Source organism: Hemitrygon akajei, chromosome 14 (assembly GCF_048418815.1).
Source record: "Hemitrygon akajei chromosome 14, sHemAka1.3, whole genome shotgun sequence".
NCBI classification, from domain to species: Eukaryota; Metazoa; Chordata; class Chondrichthyes; order Myliobatiformes; family Dasyatidae; genus Hemitrygon; species Hemitrygon akajei.
The window spans coordinates 107,124,982-107,144,252 of NC_133137.1; the positions used below are offsets into that span (position 1 = coordinate 107,124,982).

General features: G+C 42.3%; 1 protein-coding gene across 3 annotated transcripts in view; it reads right to left on the reverse strand.

Annotated features, from left to right (window-relative positions):
* The window catches only part of shank3a (SH3 and multiple ankyrin repeat domains 3a), a 1,154,364-nt gene that overhangs the window by 284,004 nt on the left and 851,089 nt on the right, over window positions 1–19,271 (reverse strand). For all 3 annotated transcript variants that reach the window (XM_073066894.1, XM_073066893.1, XM_073066892.1), the window contains exon 15: window positions 12,806–12,881. In XM_073066894.1, coding sequence (XP_072922995.1) covers window positions 12,806–12,881 — 76 coding nt within the window. The remainder of the gene's footprint in view (window positions 1–12,805; window positions 12,882–19,271) is intronic.

Consider the following 19,271-nt stretch of genomic DNA (forward strand, 5'->3'; position numbering starts at 1 on the left):
AGAGTGGTGAGTGTGTGGAACGGGCTGCCGGTGACAGCGGTGGAGGCGGAAATGATAGGGTATTTTAGGAAACGCCTAGGTAGATACATGGAGCTTAGAAAAATAGAGATCTATGGGTAACCAGTAAGTACATGTTTGGCACAGCATTGTGGGCCAAAGGGCCTGTATTGTGCTGTAGGTTTTCTGTTTCTATGTAATGCTTTCCAATTTATCACCATTTAATATTCTTCTGTTTTACACAACAATGTGGATGACATTGAATATTTTGACATTATATTTCATTTCCATGTTCTGTCCATTCACTGAGCTTTCCAAATTCCCTTGAAAAGTATGTTATCAGCTTTAAAGTGCTTTGGGATTCTTTCAGAATGCAAGTCTTCTTTTTTTCTCTTTCTATTATTATCTTTAATTGACTTATCTGCTATATATTGCTTATAATTTCTCAAATTGCTATCTTGAACTATTCCCTTGATTTCCCTCTTTATAGCTTTCATTTAACCTGAACCTTCCTCTTGCTATTATTTTTCTTTAATTAAAAAATACTTGCAGCCCAGTTATCTGTTCCACTAGGATCAGAACTCTAATTTAAGTGGAATCTGATATCTGGATCATTTTATTCCTTCTCATTATTCTACAGACCTGAAATGCAAACCACTCTTTGAGTTCGTTATTCAACTCTGAACTTGTCATCTCTATGTCAATTTGTACATCATACAGGTAGATGCGCAGAGTTATTACTCTTGAGAGAGTGTATTTTAATCTTAACCCAACCTCCACACTTTTTCAGCAGAATCTCATTTCTAGTAACATTTGAGATAAATTATGCAATACATGTAATTTTGCTTATCTCTTAGTTTATTGCATGCATCTTTATTTTCCTTCTGTTATTTAAATGTCTGTAAATATGCTTATTTTTCTTTTTATGTTCATCATTAATTCAATTTTTATCATTCACTTCAGTCCTTTTACATTTTCACATTCCATTATTTCATTATCAGCCAGCTTTATTCTCCATTTTGAGTTATTTTTAGTGCTATTGATCCCTTTTCAAAATAATAGGTTGATTTCCTATTGATAAATCTAGCAGATATTCCTCTCGTTTTTGCAGCAAGTAAGAGAGATGCCCTGTACATACTGTAAATGTTCCACTTCCTTAATCCTTTTCACTATCTAATCGAATCAGCTTATTTTAAATGAGTTTAAATCTCCTCAGGCTGGAAACTATTTCAAGCATTAAATGTGATTGAAAATTGCATTGGCTTGGTTCTGCAGATGCCCAGTTTTGTAAGATGCTTTATGTGCAAGAATATATGTAGATTTTAAATGCATCGCATATCAGCCAACCTGCTAGAAAATCTGCAAGTGCTGCCAAAAAGCATAGTGGAGTCCCTCCCCAGCCTCTCTTTGGGCCTGCAGCAGAAACAGGAGGCCATATTTATCAGAGTGGGCTCTTCAGCCAGCAGGTAATGGCACACCCAAGTTCAGAATGTGATGGTGCAGGTTTCAAAACAGGTGGAAGTTGACAAAAGCACACTTACATCAGTGAAACTGAGTCTATCAAAACTCTATTTGATGCCCATAGACATAGACAGTGGCTATCATGGTGCAGCAGCTGATGGTTGGTATGTCCTGTGACCTGGCCGAAAGGATCACACACAAAATGCAGGAGGACCTCAGCAGGTGTGGCAACCTCTATGGAAAAGAGTCTCTCTTCCATAGACGCTGCCTGGCCTGCTGAGTTCTTCCAGCATTTTGTGTGTGCTGCTTGAATTTCCAGCAACTGCAGATCTTCACTTGTTTGTGACTGGCCTAAAGGATGTCTTGTTCAAAGAGAGCTCGAGTAGTTCTGTGCAAAAGGAATTTGCTGTTCTCCACTGGGATGACTGCACTGCTCTGTCATCACAAGCACTCTCTACAGTTAACGCGGTCAGAATGCTGATACTCAGGATTTGGTGCCATTGTTGCTTGCAGTCTACTGGCAAGGCCATCTTCTGAGTCATCTACTGGAAAGAGCAACATTCTGGCATGACAGCTGCTCACTTTCCAGTTACTTGCTTCTACCACATGTAGAGAGGGCAAATAAACTCGGAAAGCTGTCATTACAGATGCATACCAATGATAGGTTGTATATTTGAATTGGCTTCAACTCTTTCTTGTTTCTGTTAATTTAAATGAACTCTGCTTTGTTTGGCTGTGCTGAAGAGGTAAAAATGGTGGTTTGTAAGGATGGAACACAATGCAGTGCGTCCCAATTTGCATGCAGTGTTAGTGTGAACTTAGCTCTATCACAGCAGTAAGCGTTCAGTGATTATGTTAACATGATGTTCCAGATAATTTCTCTTCCCAATTTAATGTTACTTCTCCAAGAATAAGGTAAGATTAGAAGAGATATTTTTATTGGCAGCCGAGGCATGCAAAGTGAAAGGAAATTTCTTCTTTTTTACAGCTGCATTAGCCAGGTTGCATCATCGAGTGTCATGAAAAAGGGACAGCTTCAATTTTAAACTACTATTTTGAGGAAGGCTGGTTAGGTCAAAGAGGAGGTCTAAGGGCAAAACCTTGGATGAGGAAGGGTTTGATGAGAGTGCTGAGTAGTGGCAAGGTAGGTCATTCCTTTTCTTTTAAACCCAGTAGGGGTTGGAGGAATAGAAAGGGCGGCTGGCAGAATGGTATGCTCCTTCTGTAAGATATGGAAGATCATGGAGAAGGCAAAGATCCCCGATGACTAGATATTCAGAAAGTGTTCCTCTCAGAGCATATGGTCAGCAGAATCAGGTTTATTATCACCAATGCGTGGCGTGAAACTTGTTTTGCGGCAGCAGTATCTTGCAAGCCCTACTGTAAGTAACAATAAGATATATATAAAACAAAGCAGAGGACTATAGTTGGACTTGTATGGAAATATTGGAAAATTCTGTTTTCATTGTTATGCACATGTGAAGCAGTAGTAGACTGGAGGATACTTCATGTTGTTCACAAAGGGCAGTAAGGAGAAGCCTGGGAGTTACATCCATTTAGTCTCATATCACAGGTAGGGAAGTTGTCTGAGAAAACTCTGAGGGACAAAATTTCTGTACATTTGGGTTCTGAGGATTAGGAGGAGCCCAAGGGAGATTATGTCTCACAAATCTGATCTTTTTGGGGAGGTATCTAAGAAAGTCAAGTCAAGTTCATTGTCATTTCAACCATAAACTGCTGGTACAGTACACAGTAAAAATAAAACAATGTTCCTCCAGGACCATGGTGCCACATGAAACAACACAAAACTACACTAGACTATATGAGACAGCACAAGGCTACATTAGACTACGTAAAACAACATAAAAACTGCACTAGACTACAGACCTGCACAGGACAGTGCAGGGCAGCACAATAATTAATAAACAAGACAATAGGCACAGTAGAGGACAAATTACAATATAATAATAAATGATGTAGATGTCAGTCTAGACTCTAAGTATTGAGAAGTCTGTAATAGCAGGAAGAGAGACCCCGATGACCTTCTCAGCTGACCTCACTATCTGCTGCAAGGTCTTGCGATCCAAGATGGTGCAATTTCCGAACCAGGCAGTGATGCAGCTGCTCAGGATGCTCTCAATACAACCCCTGTAGAATGTGGTGAGGATGGAAAGTGGGAGATGTACTTTCCTCAGCCTTCACAGAAAGTAGAGTCGCTGCTGGGCTTTCTTGGCTATGGAGCTGGTGTTGAGGGACCAGGTGAGATTTTCCGCCAGGTGAATACCAAGAAATTTGGCGCTCTTAACCACCTCAACAGAGGAGCCGTCAATGTTCAGCAGAGAATGGTCGCTCCGTGCCCTCCTGAAGTCAACAACCATCTCTTTTGTTTTGTTCACATTCAGAGACAGGTTGTTGGCTCTGCACCAGTCCGTTAGCCGCTGCACCTCCTCTCTGTAAGCTGACTCGTCGTTCTTGCTGATGAGACTCACCACGATCATGTCATCGGCGAACTTGATGATGTGGTTCGAGCTGTGTGTTGCAGCACAGTCGTGGGTCAGCAGAGTGAACAGCAGTGGACTGAGCACACAGCCCGGGGGGCCCCCATGCTCAGTGTGATGGTGTTGGAGATGCTGCTCCCGATCCGGACTGACTGAGGTTTCCCAGTCAGGAAGTCTAGGATCCAGTTGCAGAGGGAGGTGTTCAGGCCCAGTAGGCTCAGCTTTCCAATCAGTTTCTGAGGGATGCTGAAATGAAGTCTATGAACAGCATTCAAACGTATGTGTCTTTTTTGTACATGGATGAAGGCAAGGCAGTAGATGTCATTTGATAATGTATCTACATAGTAGGCTGAACAGGTTAGTGAAGAAGGCATTTAGCATACAAATTGGGAAATCAGGTCACAGTTGTACAAAGCATTGCTTAAGATTATGCAGATTTCCAGTTTCCACACTACAAGAAGGATGAGGTAGCACAGAAGTGATTCTACTTGTACAACTTCAACATAACATCCCATCTTCTGCACTCAGTACATGGATTTATGAAGGCCAATGTGCCAACAGCTTTCTTTATGACCCTATCTACTTATGATGCCACTTTCAATGAATAATGTACCTGTATTCCCAGATCCCTTTGTTCTACCACAATCCTCAGAGCCCTACTCTTCACTGTGTAAGACTAACTATGGTTGATCCAACCAAAGCACAAAACCTCACATTTGTCTGTATTAAAGTCCATTTTCCAGCCTATTTTTTCCAGCTGATGCAGATTTCTCTGCAAGCCATGATGGCCTTCCTCACTGTCCACTAGACCCCAATCCTGGTGTCATCTACAAATTTGCTGATCCAGTTAACCACATTATCATTCAGATCATTGATATAGATGACAAACAATAAAGGACCCAGCACCAATTCCTGTGGCACTTCATTTGTCACAGGCCTCCAGTCAGAGAGGCAACCCTCTACTACCACTCTCTAGCTTCTCCCATAAAGCCAATATCTAATACTATTTACTACCCTATCCTGAATTCCAAGCGAATGAACCTTCTTGACCAACCTCCCACATGCGACCTTGTCAAATGCCTGACTAAAATCCATGTAGACAACCACCACTGCCTTGCCTTCATCCACTTTCCTGGTAACTTCCTGGAAAAACTCTCTACGATTGATTAAACATGACCTTCCACGCACAAAGTCATGCTGACTAACCTTAATCAGTCCAATCCTATCCACCAAATACTTATAAATCCTGTCCCTTAGAAAGTCAAAGAGTAGCTTTAGGAAGTAACTAATAAGGCATACACAATTCGGGGTTCAATCAATATAACAGTAGAATAGAAAAACAGTACAGCCACTCTGAAGCTTTGTAAAATACTGGCCTGGCCTCAGATGATTTCTTCATTATAGGAAAGATGTAGAGGCATTAAAGAAGATCAGATAAGAATGGTTCCTGGAAAGAAGGATGACAATAAAGATGGAGAGGTTGCTCTTTTTTTGTGAAGACTTTGTGAAATTTGATAGAAATATATAAAATGGTGAAAGGTATTAACAGAGTGGATAGTGGGTTACTGCCCTTGTTGGCTGCAGGATTGAAACTGAGATCACAGGTATAAAACAAGAGAGAAGAAAATTAAAATGTCTTGTGCAGTGTGTGGTTGGAATTTGGATCACATTGCTTGCAGATGTAGTGGAGGCAGGTTCCATTGTGGTCTTCGTGAAGAGCAGTATAGTGACTGAAACTTGGCTGAACCTGTTCCTGAGGTGTGTCTGCTGTAAGCCTAGCAGTGTCCCCTAAAAGCAGTTGCTTCAGCAGATGGGGCTTGTAGCCGTGGTTGGCAGCTTATCTAGGGGAAGGAAAACTCTGATCTCAAACCTCCATTGCCTTGTGGCTATACCCACTCATGGAGAAGGCTTCGGGAGTAAACCCTGAAGGAAAGATCCAGAGCTGGAGTCACTAAGAGGTTGAGTTTAACACTAACTGTCATCTTCAGCAATGTGGCTGGTGCCAAACTGTATCGGTCTCTGCCATTCCTTTGGGTTCATCAGATGCATGAAGAGGGACAGCTTGCTCTCCACGTTGTACTGCGAGGCTTGCGTATCTAGACAGCGAGGACGCAACATCCATGGTCATCCCTGACCGACGGAGGCCTCTCTCTCATTGGTTTTGAAGATTTCCCATGGAAAGTTTGTTGGAGGGAAGGTCCTGCATTACACTGAGAAAGACTGAACAGTGTTGGCAAATGTCAAAGCCTTGCTAGTAGTCACTGGTTTCCACTGAGGTTGATTTTGCTATTAGTTAGAATCATGGCTTTCATGCCATCATGAAATAAAAGTAAGATAGAAACAAATTTCTGTGGGATGGCAAATATGAAGGGAGTCTTCCACAGTCCCCATCAATTATTGAAGTTGGAAAAATCCGCAAATAGCAAATTGGAGCTGCTTTCTGAATTTCTTTTGCTGTTATTGCATGGTGGAAATCATGTCCATCGTGCCTCTAGATGGAATACATACTGTAATTGGTGGACAAGCTCTTTGATCACTGAGAAAGTGTGATTGAGGAGAAGCTTGCAATGACATTCATCGTGACAAATAGGACAGAGACCCCCTAGGAGGTTACCACAATCAGATTTGTCTCCTTTCTCGAAGATAATTAAGGTAATCCAAGATGTGGATGATAAATTTGCAGATTCACAACTGAAGTTCCGCACTGTTAAGTTTTGGAAGTTGAAAATGAAGGATATTGTCTGCTCCAAGGCCTTTACAACTTCTAATCAGTCAGGAGTGGCAGCAAGGCAGGATAAAATAAGATCACAACATATAGGACTGTGAAATCACCTACTTTGATAGGACATCGTGAAAGTAACATATTTCAAAAAGATGGATTATAGCTTACAACAGGCATGGACAGTACTCTGTGGCTAGTCCTGTATGAACTCTATTCCATTCTCTCAGATCATCTGTTTTTATTATATTTCTCTGATGATAAAACTCACTTGACAGCTGCATTTGACATGTCATTCTTCTTCTGAATCATGGCACCTCAGCTGAAAGAGTTTAGACTGCATTCAGTGTATTTCCTGCACCTTTGCTCTCAACCTTTTGCTCCTGGATACACCATGGATGGAATTCCCCTGGCCCTTGTCTGCTAATCTTATGAGCCCCTATGCTCAATGGACCTTTCCAATTTCCATCAGATTCAAAAAGATTCCACACTAGTATCATCGACTCCTTAATCTGTCCCTTTCAGCATTTCCAAGGGGTCTTTCCCTTAATAACACTCTTGCATCTCCTGTCTTCTATTGAACTTCTTCATGCAACATTTGCTCTGTTATTTCAATATCTAAAAATGGCTTTGATGATGACTGGAGAAAGAGAGATAAAACTGTGTCTTCACCAGTACTTGCGATCATACTCCTCAAACTGTGCAAAGAAATTGTAATTGGAAACCTGTTAGCTTAGCATCGGGGTAAGTAAGTTGCTGAAAAGCATTTTGAGGGATAAGGTATACAAAAACTTGGAAAGGCAGGGTTGATTAGTGGTGATCAGCATAGTTTTGTTTGTAGGAGATCTTGTCATACCAATTTGACTAACTTCTTTGAAAAAGTGACCAAGAAAGTTGATGATAGCCCGATGGCAGACATAGTCCATATGGACTTTAGTAAGGCCTTTGCATTCAAAGTTAGATATGGACTGTTAATGAAAATTAGATGGCATGGGATCTAGGAAGAGCTGGCTAAATGGGTACACAAATGGCATAATGGTAGGAACTCCCGTCTGGTCAGGGAGAGTGAGGAGTTGATAGAGAGGGGTTACAGGCAGGTGGTCACACCGGGGCCACGGGAGACAGACAGGTGGGTCACGGTTAGGAGGGGGAAGGGGAAGAGTTAAGTACTAGAGAGTACCCCAGTGGCTGTAGCCCTTGACAATAAGTACTCCTGTTTTGAGTACTGTTGGGGGGGACAGCCTACCTGGGGGGAGCAACAGTGGCCGTGCCTCCGGCACAGAGTCCGGCCCTGTAGCTCAGAAGGGAAGGGAAAGGAAGAGGAAAACAATAGTGATAGGAGACTTAATAGTTAGGGGGTCGGACAGGCGATTCTGTGGACGCAATCAGGAGACCCGGATGGTAGATTGCCTCCCTGGTGCCAGGGTCTGGGGATATCATGAAGTGGGAGGGTGAGGAGCCAGAGGTCGTGGTGCATATAGGTACCAATGACATAGGTGGGAAAAGGGAAGAGGTCCTGAAAGGAGAATATAGGGAATTAGGAAGGCAGTTGAGAAGAAGGACCGCAAAGGTAGTAATCTCGGGATTACTGCCTGTGCCACGCAACAGTGAGAGTAGGAATGGAATGAGGTGGAGGATAAATGCGTGTCTGAGGGATTGGAGCAGATGGCAGGGATTCAAGTTTCTGGATCATTGGGACCTCTTTTGGGGCAGGTGTGACCTGTACAAAAAGGACGGGTTACACTTGAATCCTAGTGGGACCAATATCCTGGTGGGAAGGTTTAATAGGGCTGTTAGGGAGGGTTTAAATGATTTTGGCAGGGGGATGGGAACCGGAACGATGGAGCGGAGGAGAGGGAAAACAGAAATAGATCTAAGGTAGTGAGCAGTAAGGATGTCAGGAAGGACAGTCAGGTGATGGAGCAAATTTGCAGCCATTGGGATGAGTTGCACTGCAATAAAGTAACAGTGCAATCAATACAAAAAGTACCAAATACTGGACTTAAGGTGTTATACTTAAATGCACGCAGCTTAAGGAATAAGGTGGATGATCATGTACAGTTACAGATTGGCAGGTATGATATTGTTGCTATCACTGAGACGTGGCTAAAGGATGCATGTCTCTGGGAGCTGAATGTCCAAGGATACATGGTGTATTGGAAGGATAGGCAGGTAGGTAGAGGGGGTGGCGTGTCTTTAATGGTAAGAAATGATATTAAATAATTAGAAAGAGTTGACACAGGATCAGAAGGTGCAGAATCTTTATGGGTTGAGCTAAGAAATCGCAGGGGTAAAAGGACCCTGGTGGCAGTTATCTACAGGCCTCCAAACAGCTGCAGTGATGTGGACTACAAATTACAACAGTAAATAGAAAAGGCTTGCCAGAAGGGCAGTGTTATGATAATTGTAGGGGATTTTAACATGCAAATGGATTGGGAAAATCAGGTCGGCACTGGATCTCAAGAGAGAGAATTTGTAGAATGTCTACGAGATGGCTTTTTAGAACAGCTTGTTGTTGAGCCCACTAGGGGATCAGCTGTACTGGATTGGGTATTGTGTAATGAACCAGAGATGATTAGAGAGATGGAAGTGAAGGAACTCTTAGGAGGCAGTGATCATAACATGATTGAGTTCACTGTGAAATTTGAGAAAGAAAAGCCGAAATCCGATGTGTCGGTATTTCAGTGGAGTAAAGGAAATTACACTGGCATGAGAGAGGATCTGGCCAAGATTGACTGGAAAGGGACACTAGCGGGAAGGACGGCAGAGCAGCAGTGGCTGGAGTTTATGCGAGAAGTGAGGAAGGTGCAAGACAGATATATTCCAAAAAAGAAGAAATTTTCGAATGGAAAAAGGATGCAACCATGGCTGACAAGAGAAGTCAAAGCCAAAGTAAAAGCAAAGCAGAGGGCATACAAGGAAGCAAAAATTAGTGGGAAGGCAGAGGATTGGGAAGTTTTAAAAAGCTTACAAAAGGAACTAAGAAGGTCATTAAGAGGGAAAAGATGAACTATGAAAGGAAGCTAGCAAATAATATCAAAGAGGATACTAAAAGCTTTTTCAAGTATATAAAGAGTAAAAGACAGGTGAGAGTAGATATAGGACCGATAGAAAATGATGCTGGAGAAATTGTAATGGGAGATAAGGAGATGGCGGAGGAACTGAATGAGTATTTTGCATCAGTCTTCACTGAGGAAGACATCAGCAATATACTGGACATTCAAGGGTGTCAGGGAAGAGAAATATGCGCAGCCACAATTACGACAGAGAAAGTACTCAGGAAGCTGAAAAGTCTAGGGGTAGATAAATCTCCTGGACCAGATGGAATGCACCTTCATGTTCTGAAGGAAGTAGCAGTGGAGATTGCAGAGGCATTAGCAATGATCTTTCAAAAGTCAATAGATTCTGGCATGGTTCCGGAGGACTGGAAGATTGCAAATGTCACTCCACTATTTAAGAAGGGGCAAGGAAGCAAAAGGGAAATTATAGACCTGTTAGCTTGACATCGGTGGTTGGGAAGTTGTTGGAGTCGATTGTCAAGGATGAGGTTACAGAGTACCTGGAGGCATATGACAAGATAGGCAGAACTCAGCATAGTTTCCTTAAAGAAAAATCCTGCCTGACAAACCTAGTGCAATTTTTTGAGGAAATTACAAGGAGGTTAGACAAGGGAGATGCAGTGGATGTTGTGTATTTGGATTTTCAGAAGGCCTTTGACAAGGTGCCGCACATGAGGCTGCTAAACAAGGTAAGAGCCCATGGAATTATGGGAAAGTTACATACGTGGATAGAGCGTTGGTTGATTGGCAGGAAACAGAGAGTGGGAATAAAGGGATCCCATTCTGGTTGGTTGCTGGTTACCAGTGGTGTTCCACAGGGGTCCGTGTTGGGGCCGCTTCTCTTTACGTTGTATATCAACGATTTGGATTATGGAATAGATGGCTTTGTGGCTAAGTTTGCTAATGATACAAAGATAGGTGGAGGGGCCAGTAGTGCTGAGGAAACAGAGAGTCTGCAGAGAGACTTGGATAGATTGGGGGAATGGGCAAAGAGGTGGCAAATGAATTACAATGTCGGAAATTGTACGGTCATGCACTTTGGTAGAAGAAATAAACGGGCAGACTATTATTTAAATGGGGAGAGAATTCAAAGTTCTGAGATGCAATGGGACTTGGGAGTCCTCGTGCAGGATAGCCTTAAGGTTAACCTCCAGGTTGAGTCGGTGGTGAAGAAGGCGAATGCAATGTTGGCATTCATTTCTAGAGGAATAGAGTATAGGAACAGGGATGTGATGTTGAGGCTCTATAAGGCACTGGTAAAACCTCACTTGGAATACTCTGTGCAGTTTTGGGCTCCTTATTTAAGAAAGGATGTGCTGACATTGGAGAAGGTTCAGAGAAGATTCACTAGAATGATTCTGGGAATGAGAGGATTAACATATGAGGAACGTTTGACCGATCTTGGACTGTACTCCTTGGAGTTTAGAAGAATGAGGGTGGGACCTCATAGAAACATTTCGAATGTTGAAAGGCATGGACAGAGTGGATGTGGCAAAGTTGTTTCCCATGGTGAGGAAGTCTAGTACAAGAGGACATGACTTAAGGATTGAAGGATGCCCATTCAGAACAGAGATGCGAAAAAAATTTTTTAGCCAGAGGGTGGTGAATCTGTGGAATTTGTTGCCACGGGCGGCAGTGGAGGCGAAGTCATTGGGTGTATTTAAGGCAGAGACTGATAGGTATCTGAGTAGTCAGGGCATCAAAGGTTATGGTGAGAAGGCGGGGGAATGGGACTAAAGGGGAGATTGGATCAGCTCATGATGAAATGGCGGAGCAGCTCGACGGGCCGAATGGCCGACTTCTGCTACTTTGTCTTATGGTCTATGGTCTTATGGAAGGAGAGGGTGAGGCTGGAAGATTGTCTCATGAACTGGAGGCCCTGACAAGTGGTGTTCTGCAGGACCCATTATTATTTGTCACCTATATCAATGATTTAATTGAAAAGGTATAAGACATGGTTAGTGTGTTTGCAGATAACACTACAGTAAGTGGTTTCACTGACAGTGAAGATGGTTATTAGGGTTTACTGAGGGATCCTGATCAGATAAGTAAGTGAGTTGAGGAAAAGCAAATGGAATTTAAATCAGATTCCATTACATTTTGAAAGGGAAAAAACAAGATAGGACATGGAAGGTTGACAAGGGAGCATGGTAGATGTAGTATATATTGATTTCAGTAAGGCATTTGATAAGTAGGCTTCTCTGAAAGGTTAGAACACCTGACATCCAAACAGTGCTAGCAAACAGGATACAAAATTGGTTGGATGGTAGAATGATGTTTCTCAAAGTAGAGGTCTGTTATTAGTAGTGTGCCCCAGGAGGCGATGCTGGGACCAGTATTATTTGTCATCTATGTAAACAACTTGGATGTGAAATATATGAGGAATAGTTAGTAAATTCGCAGATGACGCTAAAATAAATGGTGTTGTAGACAGTGAAGAATTACAGATGGATCTTAATTAGCTGGGCAGTGGGCTAAGGATTGGCAAATGGAATTTAGTTGAGATAAGTGCGAAATGTTCCATTTTGGAAGGACAAAGCAAGGTTGAGATTTTTACGTTGAACAGAAGAGTCCTGGATACTGTTGTAGAACAGAGAGACCTTGAAGTACAGATGCAGAGTTCCCTTAAAGGGAAATCATAGATAGACAGAGCAGTGAAGATTTTGGCATGTGGGCATATATCAGTCAAGCACTGAACACAGAAGTTGGGAGGCTATGTTGCAATTCTACGAAAAGTTCTTGAGGCCGCACTTTCAGAATTGTACTGTATTCCGTTTTAGTAATTCACTGTTTACCACTGGCCCTTTAAACTTACCACAGTTCTATTTTTCATGCTTCCTTTACATTCAATAGGTTCTCTGGAAATTTTATTATGTAACATCTGAAAAAAGTTGATTAAAAGTGTGTTGGGATATTGATAGGAGTATAGTAGTCCGACATCACCTGCAAATACTGAATTGTCTGATATTTTTCATTAGCACAAACATTACAACAATCTGACATAAAACTAAACCCAACAGTCTCATTTTTCATGCTGGCCAATGCAGAGAAAAGTTGATGAAAACTCCTACCTGTGAGAGGAGAAGTTATCATAGGATCCAACTGTGTAATGTCTGAAGAGCCTCTTTGTTCGGTCTTCACGAGTTTCTGAAAAAAAGTTGAAGACTTAAATTGGGAAAGGGAGAGTGGGAAGCGAAGAAACAATAGAGTAATCACTGGAAATATCAACACAAGAAGCATTCACAATGTTGCCATTGATAGCACAATAAATCAAAGAGAAAGGGGACAAAAAAAGATTCCAGAATAAATTTCAGAGGCTGAAGGATCTGCATGGCAAAATAAGAATTAAATAATCTATTTCACTGTTCTGCTTACAAAAGGGAAACAAAAAATAAAACCAACAAAGAAACAACACAATAGAAAATAGGAGAAAAGGGCCAACAGACTGAATAACAGAGGCAACAGAGTGAACTCGGAGTGACGGAGGATGAGAGGTGACCTGATACAGGTGTATAAGATGATGAGAGGTATTGATCATATGGATAGTCAGAGGCTTTTTCCCAGGGCTGAAATGGTGGCCACAAGAGGACACAGGTTTAAGGTGCTGGGGAGTAGGTACAGAGGAGATGTCAGGGGTAAGTTTTTTACGCAAGAGTATGGTGAGTGCGTGGAATGGGCTTGCTGGCAACGGTGGTGGAGGCGGATACAATAGGGTCTTTTAAGAGACTCCTGGATGGATACATGGAGCTTAGAAAAATAGAGGGCTATGGGTAAGCCTAGGTAGTTCTAAGGTAGGGACATGTTCGGCAGAACTTTGTGGGCCAAAGAGCCTGTATTGTGCTGTAGGTTTTCTATGTTTCTAAAAAGAAGAAAATAAATCCCATTATGAAAATACTCAGCAAAATTTTAGAAGTCAGGAAAACTTATAGCAGAAAAGGAATTCCAATTTTATTAAATTATAAAAGACAAAAACAAACCACAGTGAAGAGAGAAAGTGGAAACTGATGGTAAATGTGACATGAATAAACTGAGATTAGTATTTAATGACTGGCAAGGTCAAAGGGCTTGTTTCCGTGCTGCATGACCAGAACTTTATGCCAACCAGGGTGCCCGTTGCAAGAGAGAGAGAGAGCACCTTAACATATAGGAACAGAGAGTGGGAAAACAACGGAAAAAACAGATAGCACCAGAAAAACCTGATTGAGTTAAACATTACTCTGAGGTATATTGAATACAGCACTTAATTTATTTTCCTTCTTCTTTATCCATATTCCCAAAGCACTTTTCTGCAAAAAAGTTATCTTACCAGAGTTTCACTGCCTCACACTGTTAATCTATCATAATTTATTCTACCAAATTAGGTTGTTATCTCTTCATCGTTTTTCTCAAAAAAATAAACAAACAAGTACAATGTTTTTGTGTTATTTATTTAATTGGGTTCTCTTTATCTAGTTTTAGGACCTGCGTGAAGATCTGATCACATTTTGGATCATATTTATGCAGAAATAGGAAAGTTTCTAGCACTACTGTATCATATTTTGTGCTGGTATTTCACTGGTATAATACTCTGTGCTGGTATGATTCCAACCAGTGAAGGGTTTTCCTCTAATTCTCATTGACTCCATTTTAGCTAGGGCACCTTGATACCAAATGCTGCTTTGATGTCGAGGGCTATCACTCTCACCTTACCTCTGCTATTTAGCTCTTTGTTCATGTTTGGACCAAGAAAGTGATGAGGTCAGGAGCTGAGGACTGAGATCTGTTGATCTCAGTTTTCTATATACTTAAAAGATGAGCATTTCACAGGCTTCTTGGACAGAGAATTATGAAAAAAATTATTACCCTCTTACTTTGAGAGTGCCCCCCTGGCTTCTAAACACTCAACCAGGGGAATCTACGTAGCCAAGACAAGAATCAGAAAGAGAACTGCAGAGATATATTTGGTAATGGCGCAACAGATCTGCGCTTGGACCTTGTTCGGGACTGATATCTACAGGTTAGAATGGAAAAAGAGATAAAGATTTACATGAAACAGGCTAAACTTGTCATCAGCAGAAATTACTCTGTACTTTGTGCCTTTGATTTAGAGAACCGAGCCTCTGCCTGCTGAGCAAGCTAAATTAAACAGATCGAAAACTTGGCATGACAGATAAATCTTTTTTCAAAATGTCCATCTACCTGCACTTAAAGATTCAAGATTGTTTAATGTCACTTCCAGTACACAAGTGTAAAGGAGATGAAATAATTGTTACTCTGGATCCGATGCAGAACCAGGAAAAACACAATAAGGTAAAGAACACAATAACAATGAAAAAGCACAACAAATACAAATACATAAGATAGCTTATATGCATAGATCGTATGTCCATAAAATGACACTAGGCACAGGAGTGTCTGTACATAAGGTGACTGACAGGAAATGATACAGTAGTGTGTTTGGACATGCAGACAGGTGGGTTTGTGGTTGGGAGTGTTGATCAGCAATATTGCTTGGGGAAAGTAACTGGAATGGAAGAGTTTGGGAACTCTTCTTGTAAATCTCATTTATGTGTTTTGCCCTGTCTAGATCTGATTCATTTTGCTTTCTTCTTTCACACTCATTCTGCTTTCATTTTCTTTGCATTCTTGTTGATGTACTTATTTTGTTAAACGCCCCTCCCTTGTACAGGGTGTCATAGTGCGTGAGTCATACCCTTCACAGAGCATGTTAAAACAAAACATGGACAGTCCTACATCTGACCGAGTAGTTTTTGACAGAAGAATGCAGAAGGAGCTTTACTTTGCACCCAACCCGTACTGGTTGGACTCAATATCATCACTTGATTTCTGAAATGGGAATTTGAATTCTCAGCACAAGTATGCTCCATTTTGATGGGCCTAATGAAATTAGGCTATTGGACAGCAGGGGGCAGCATTGTTTATATTTTAACCACCAGAATAATTATGCACACAGACTCAATGGATTTGTTTCTACTGACCTTCCACCTTATTACAAAGTGCGATGATCAGTCCAGTTGGACACTTCAGTAAAAAGGCAATGCCAAACAAGTAACTTCCATAAAGATTGTGACCAAAACCTAGCTAGAGTAATTTCAAAACTCTTAAAATATTTTAATAAATATTTGATATTAATATTGTGTTTAGTGATTAATATGACTATATTAATCATATGACAATCCTCCAATGTAAAGCACTGCAGATATGGTAATGAGCAAAATGTGTAGTCCATCTCAATTTTCATGGAATCCCTTAGGAAATATAGAGTCAGGGACATCGGGAGATAAGAGAGTGCAGGTGGATGCTGGAGAACAATCAGTGGCACCCTGTCTTACCCCTTCTCCTCTCCTCTATAAGCTGGCTACCTTCCCCCTCAGTGCTGATGCTGTGCCTCAAATCGTAATACTGAGAACCCCTCTTGCACAGATGCTGCTCGACCTGCTGAGTTCGCTCAGCGGATTGTTTGCTGTCACAGGTAAAGGCAGATTTGTAGACTGATTTGTTTGCTAACATTCAGAGACATGCAGAAATAAAAAGAAGTTAAAAAGATAGACTTGAGTTAAACAGTTAGAGAGAGGAAGGGAGTGAGTGAGACGGGAGAGGAGGGAGAGGGAGAGTGAGAGGGTGAGGGAGAAGGAGAGTGAGAGGGAGAGGGAGAGAATGACAAAACTGGGAGTGATGAAGAACACAAGAATATCAAAGGCATTGGAATATCAGAGTGGATATGATATTATATAGTGCCCATCTTTTTAAGGAAGCAGTGTAAAAATGCCTTATGCCTGACGCCAGCCCCCTAGGCCTGAGTTGACGTAGTAGTAGTAGTAGTAGTGTAGAAATTCCAAACAACCCAACGTGCTTAGAAAATGTTTTCACCATTAGTTGATAGCCTAATTAGGATCTCAATATAGTGTCAATGGCCAAAAGATAATGAATTTGAGACAAATTACACAAAGAATTGTTAATGTGATTGTCACCATGACTACTATGTTAAACCGATCTGCACAATTTCTGAAGACTGTTACCTGCTGAGATTAGAACTCCCTTGTGCTGTTGAAAGGAATAATGAGAAGTGGCTGCTGTGTTAAAGAACTCTCTCCATGGTAGACGCTGTACAGTAGTGAGTGCCATGACAGTGAGGGAACAAGATGAGCCTGAAAGCATCTGCATCAGCTTGGCGTCCACACTACTCACTTCATCCTGAATCACCGTTATTGGCATCCAGCACACAACCTCTCAGTCCATGCTAACCATTATTTTATTTCTTATTTATTAGTAATGCCCTAGTTAAGATTTCTATTGCTATGCTGTGAGGTATTTTTATTTTTGCAGGTTTCTGCAAAAGCAGTATGTCCAGTTAATAATAGTGTTTTGGATTCAGCTAAAGATAGGGACCACGTTGCCTAATTTAGGAATGTTGTATCAGCCGGTCGGGGTTGACTTGGTAGGTTTTGTAACCTTCTGCCCAGTGGGATAGATGGAAGACTTGAGAGCACGAGGGGATTCAGGTTTCTGAATAACAGCTGTCTGGTTTTTGGGGTCTTTTAGCGGGAGCGAGGAACAAGCGCAGAGCCCACAGAATGCTGTCCGGAGAGACTCCATTGTAACAGTGCTTTGTGCAGCTGAATGGTTCAAAGGAGGAAGTACCAATAGTCCTGAGTTAGCCACTTCAGTTGGAATGGTTTCAAAAGAAGTTTGAACAGCTTTTCATGCAGAACGTGGGTTCAGTACGTGAGTACGACGTTGTGTCTGATTGCTTCAACATTTATGTGCACTTTGGACTGGTTTAGCCGCAATGGGCCCTTTTATTTTACTTTTCCTTTTCCTATTAACTGATAGTTAAAGTTGTAATATTTGTAAATGTACCTCCACCTTAACTTTATGCTGGTGTAAGGGCAAAAGATAAATCTGTATGGGGCAGTATTTACACAGCATTCACTACAATCAATGTTTCTCCCCAAAAGTCCCAACTTTCCTGTTCGGTTGAACCCCAAATCATACTGACCCTGGATGATATTGCTTATGAAAGGTGACCTGCTCACCGCTGACTCAAGTGGCTATTAGCAGAGTTAGCTAACGAGCCAAGTTTGCATATGAGCCCAGTGAAAGGGTTGCATATTTGTTTAGTGATGCAGCACTGGCCCAGTGAGCTGAACCACCCAGCAACCCAGCACCCCACTGATTTAACCCTAGCAACCCAGCACCCCACTGATTTAACCCTAGCAACCCAGCACCCCACTGATTTAACCCAAGCAACCCAGCACCCCACTGATTTAACCCTAGCAACCCAGCAACCCACTGATTTAATCCTAGCAATCCAGCACCCCACTGATTTAACCCTAGCAACCCACTGATTTAATCCTAGCAATCCAGCACCCCACTGATTTAACCCTAGCAACCCAGCACCCCACTGATTTAACCCTAGCAACCCAGCACCCCACTGATTTAACCCAAGCAACCCAGCAACCCACTGATTTAACCCTAGCAACCCACTGATTTAACCCTAGCAACCCAGCACCCCACTGATTTAACCCAAGCAACCCACTGATTTAACCCTAGCAACCCAGCACCCCACTGATTTAACCCTAGCAACCCAGCACCCCACTGATTTAACCCAAGCAACCCACTGATTTAACCCTAGCAACCCAGCACCCCACTAATTTAACCCAAGCAACCCAGCACCCCACTGATTTAACCCTAGCAACCCAGCACCCCACTGATTTAACCCTAGCAACCCAGCACCCCACTGATTTAACCCTAGCAACCCACTGATTTAACCCTAGCAACCCAGCACCCCACTAATTTAACCCAAGCAACCCAGCACCCCACTAATTTAACCCTAGCAACCCAGCACCCCACTGATTTAACCCAAGCAACCCAGCACCCCACTGATTTAACCCTAGCAACCCACTGATTTAACCCTAGCAACCCAGCACCCCACTGATTTAACCCTAGCAATCCAGCACCCCACTGATTTAACCCTAGCAACCTAGCACCCCACTGATTTAACCCTAGCAATCCAGCACCCCACTGATTTAACCCAAGCAACCCAGCAACCCACTGATTTAACCCTAGCAACCCACTGATTTAACCCTAGCAACCCAGCACCCCACTGATTTAACCCTAGCAACCCAGCAACCCACTGATTTAACCCTAGCAACCCACTGATTTAACCCAAGCAACCCAGCACCCCACTGATTTAACCCTAGCAATCCAGCACCCCACTGATTTAACCCAAGCAACCCAGCAACCCACTGATTTAACCCTAGCAACCCACTGATTTAACCCTAGCAACCCAGCACCCCACTGATTTAACCCTAGCAACCCAGCACCCCACTGATTTAACCCTAGCAATCCAGCACCCCACTGATTTAACCCTAGCAACCCAGCACCCCACTGATTTAACCCTAGCAATCCAGCACCCCACTGATTTAACCCTAGCAACCTAGCACCCCACTGATTTAACCCAAGCAACCCAGCAACCCACTGATTTAACCCTAGCAACCCACTGATTTAACCCTAGCAACCCAGCACCCCACTAAT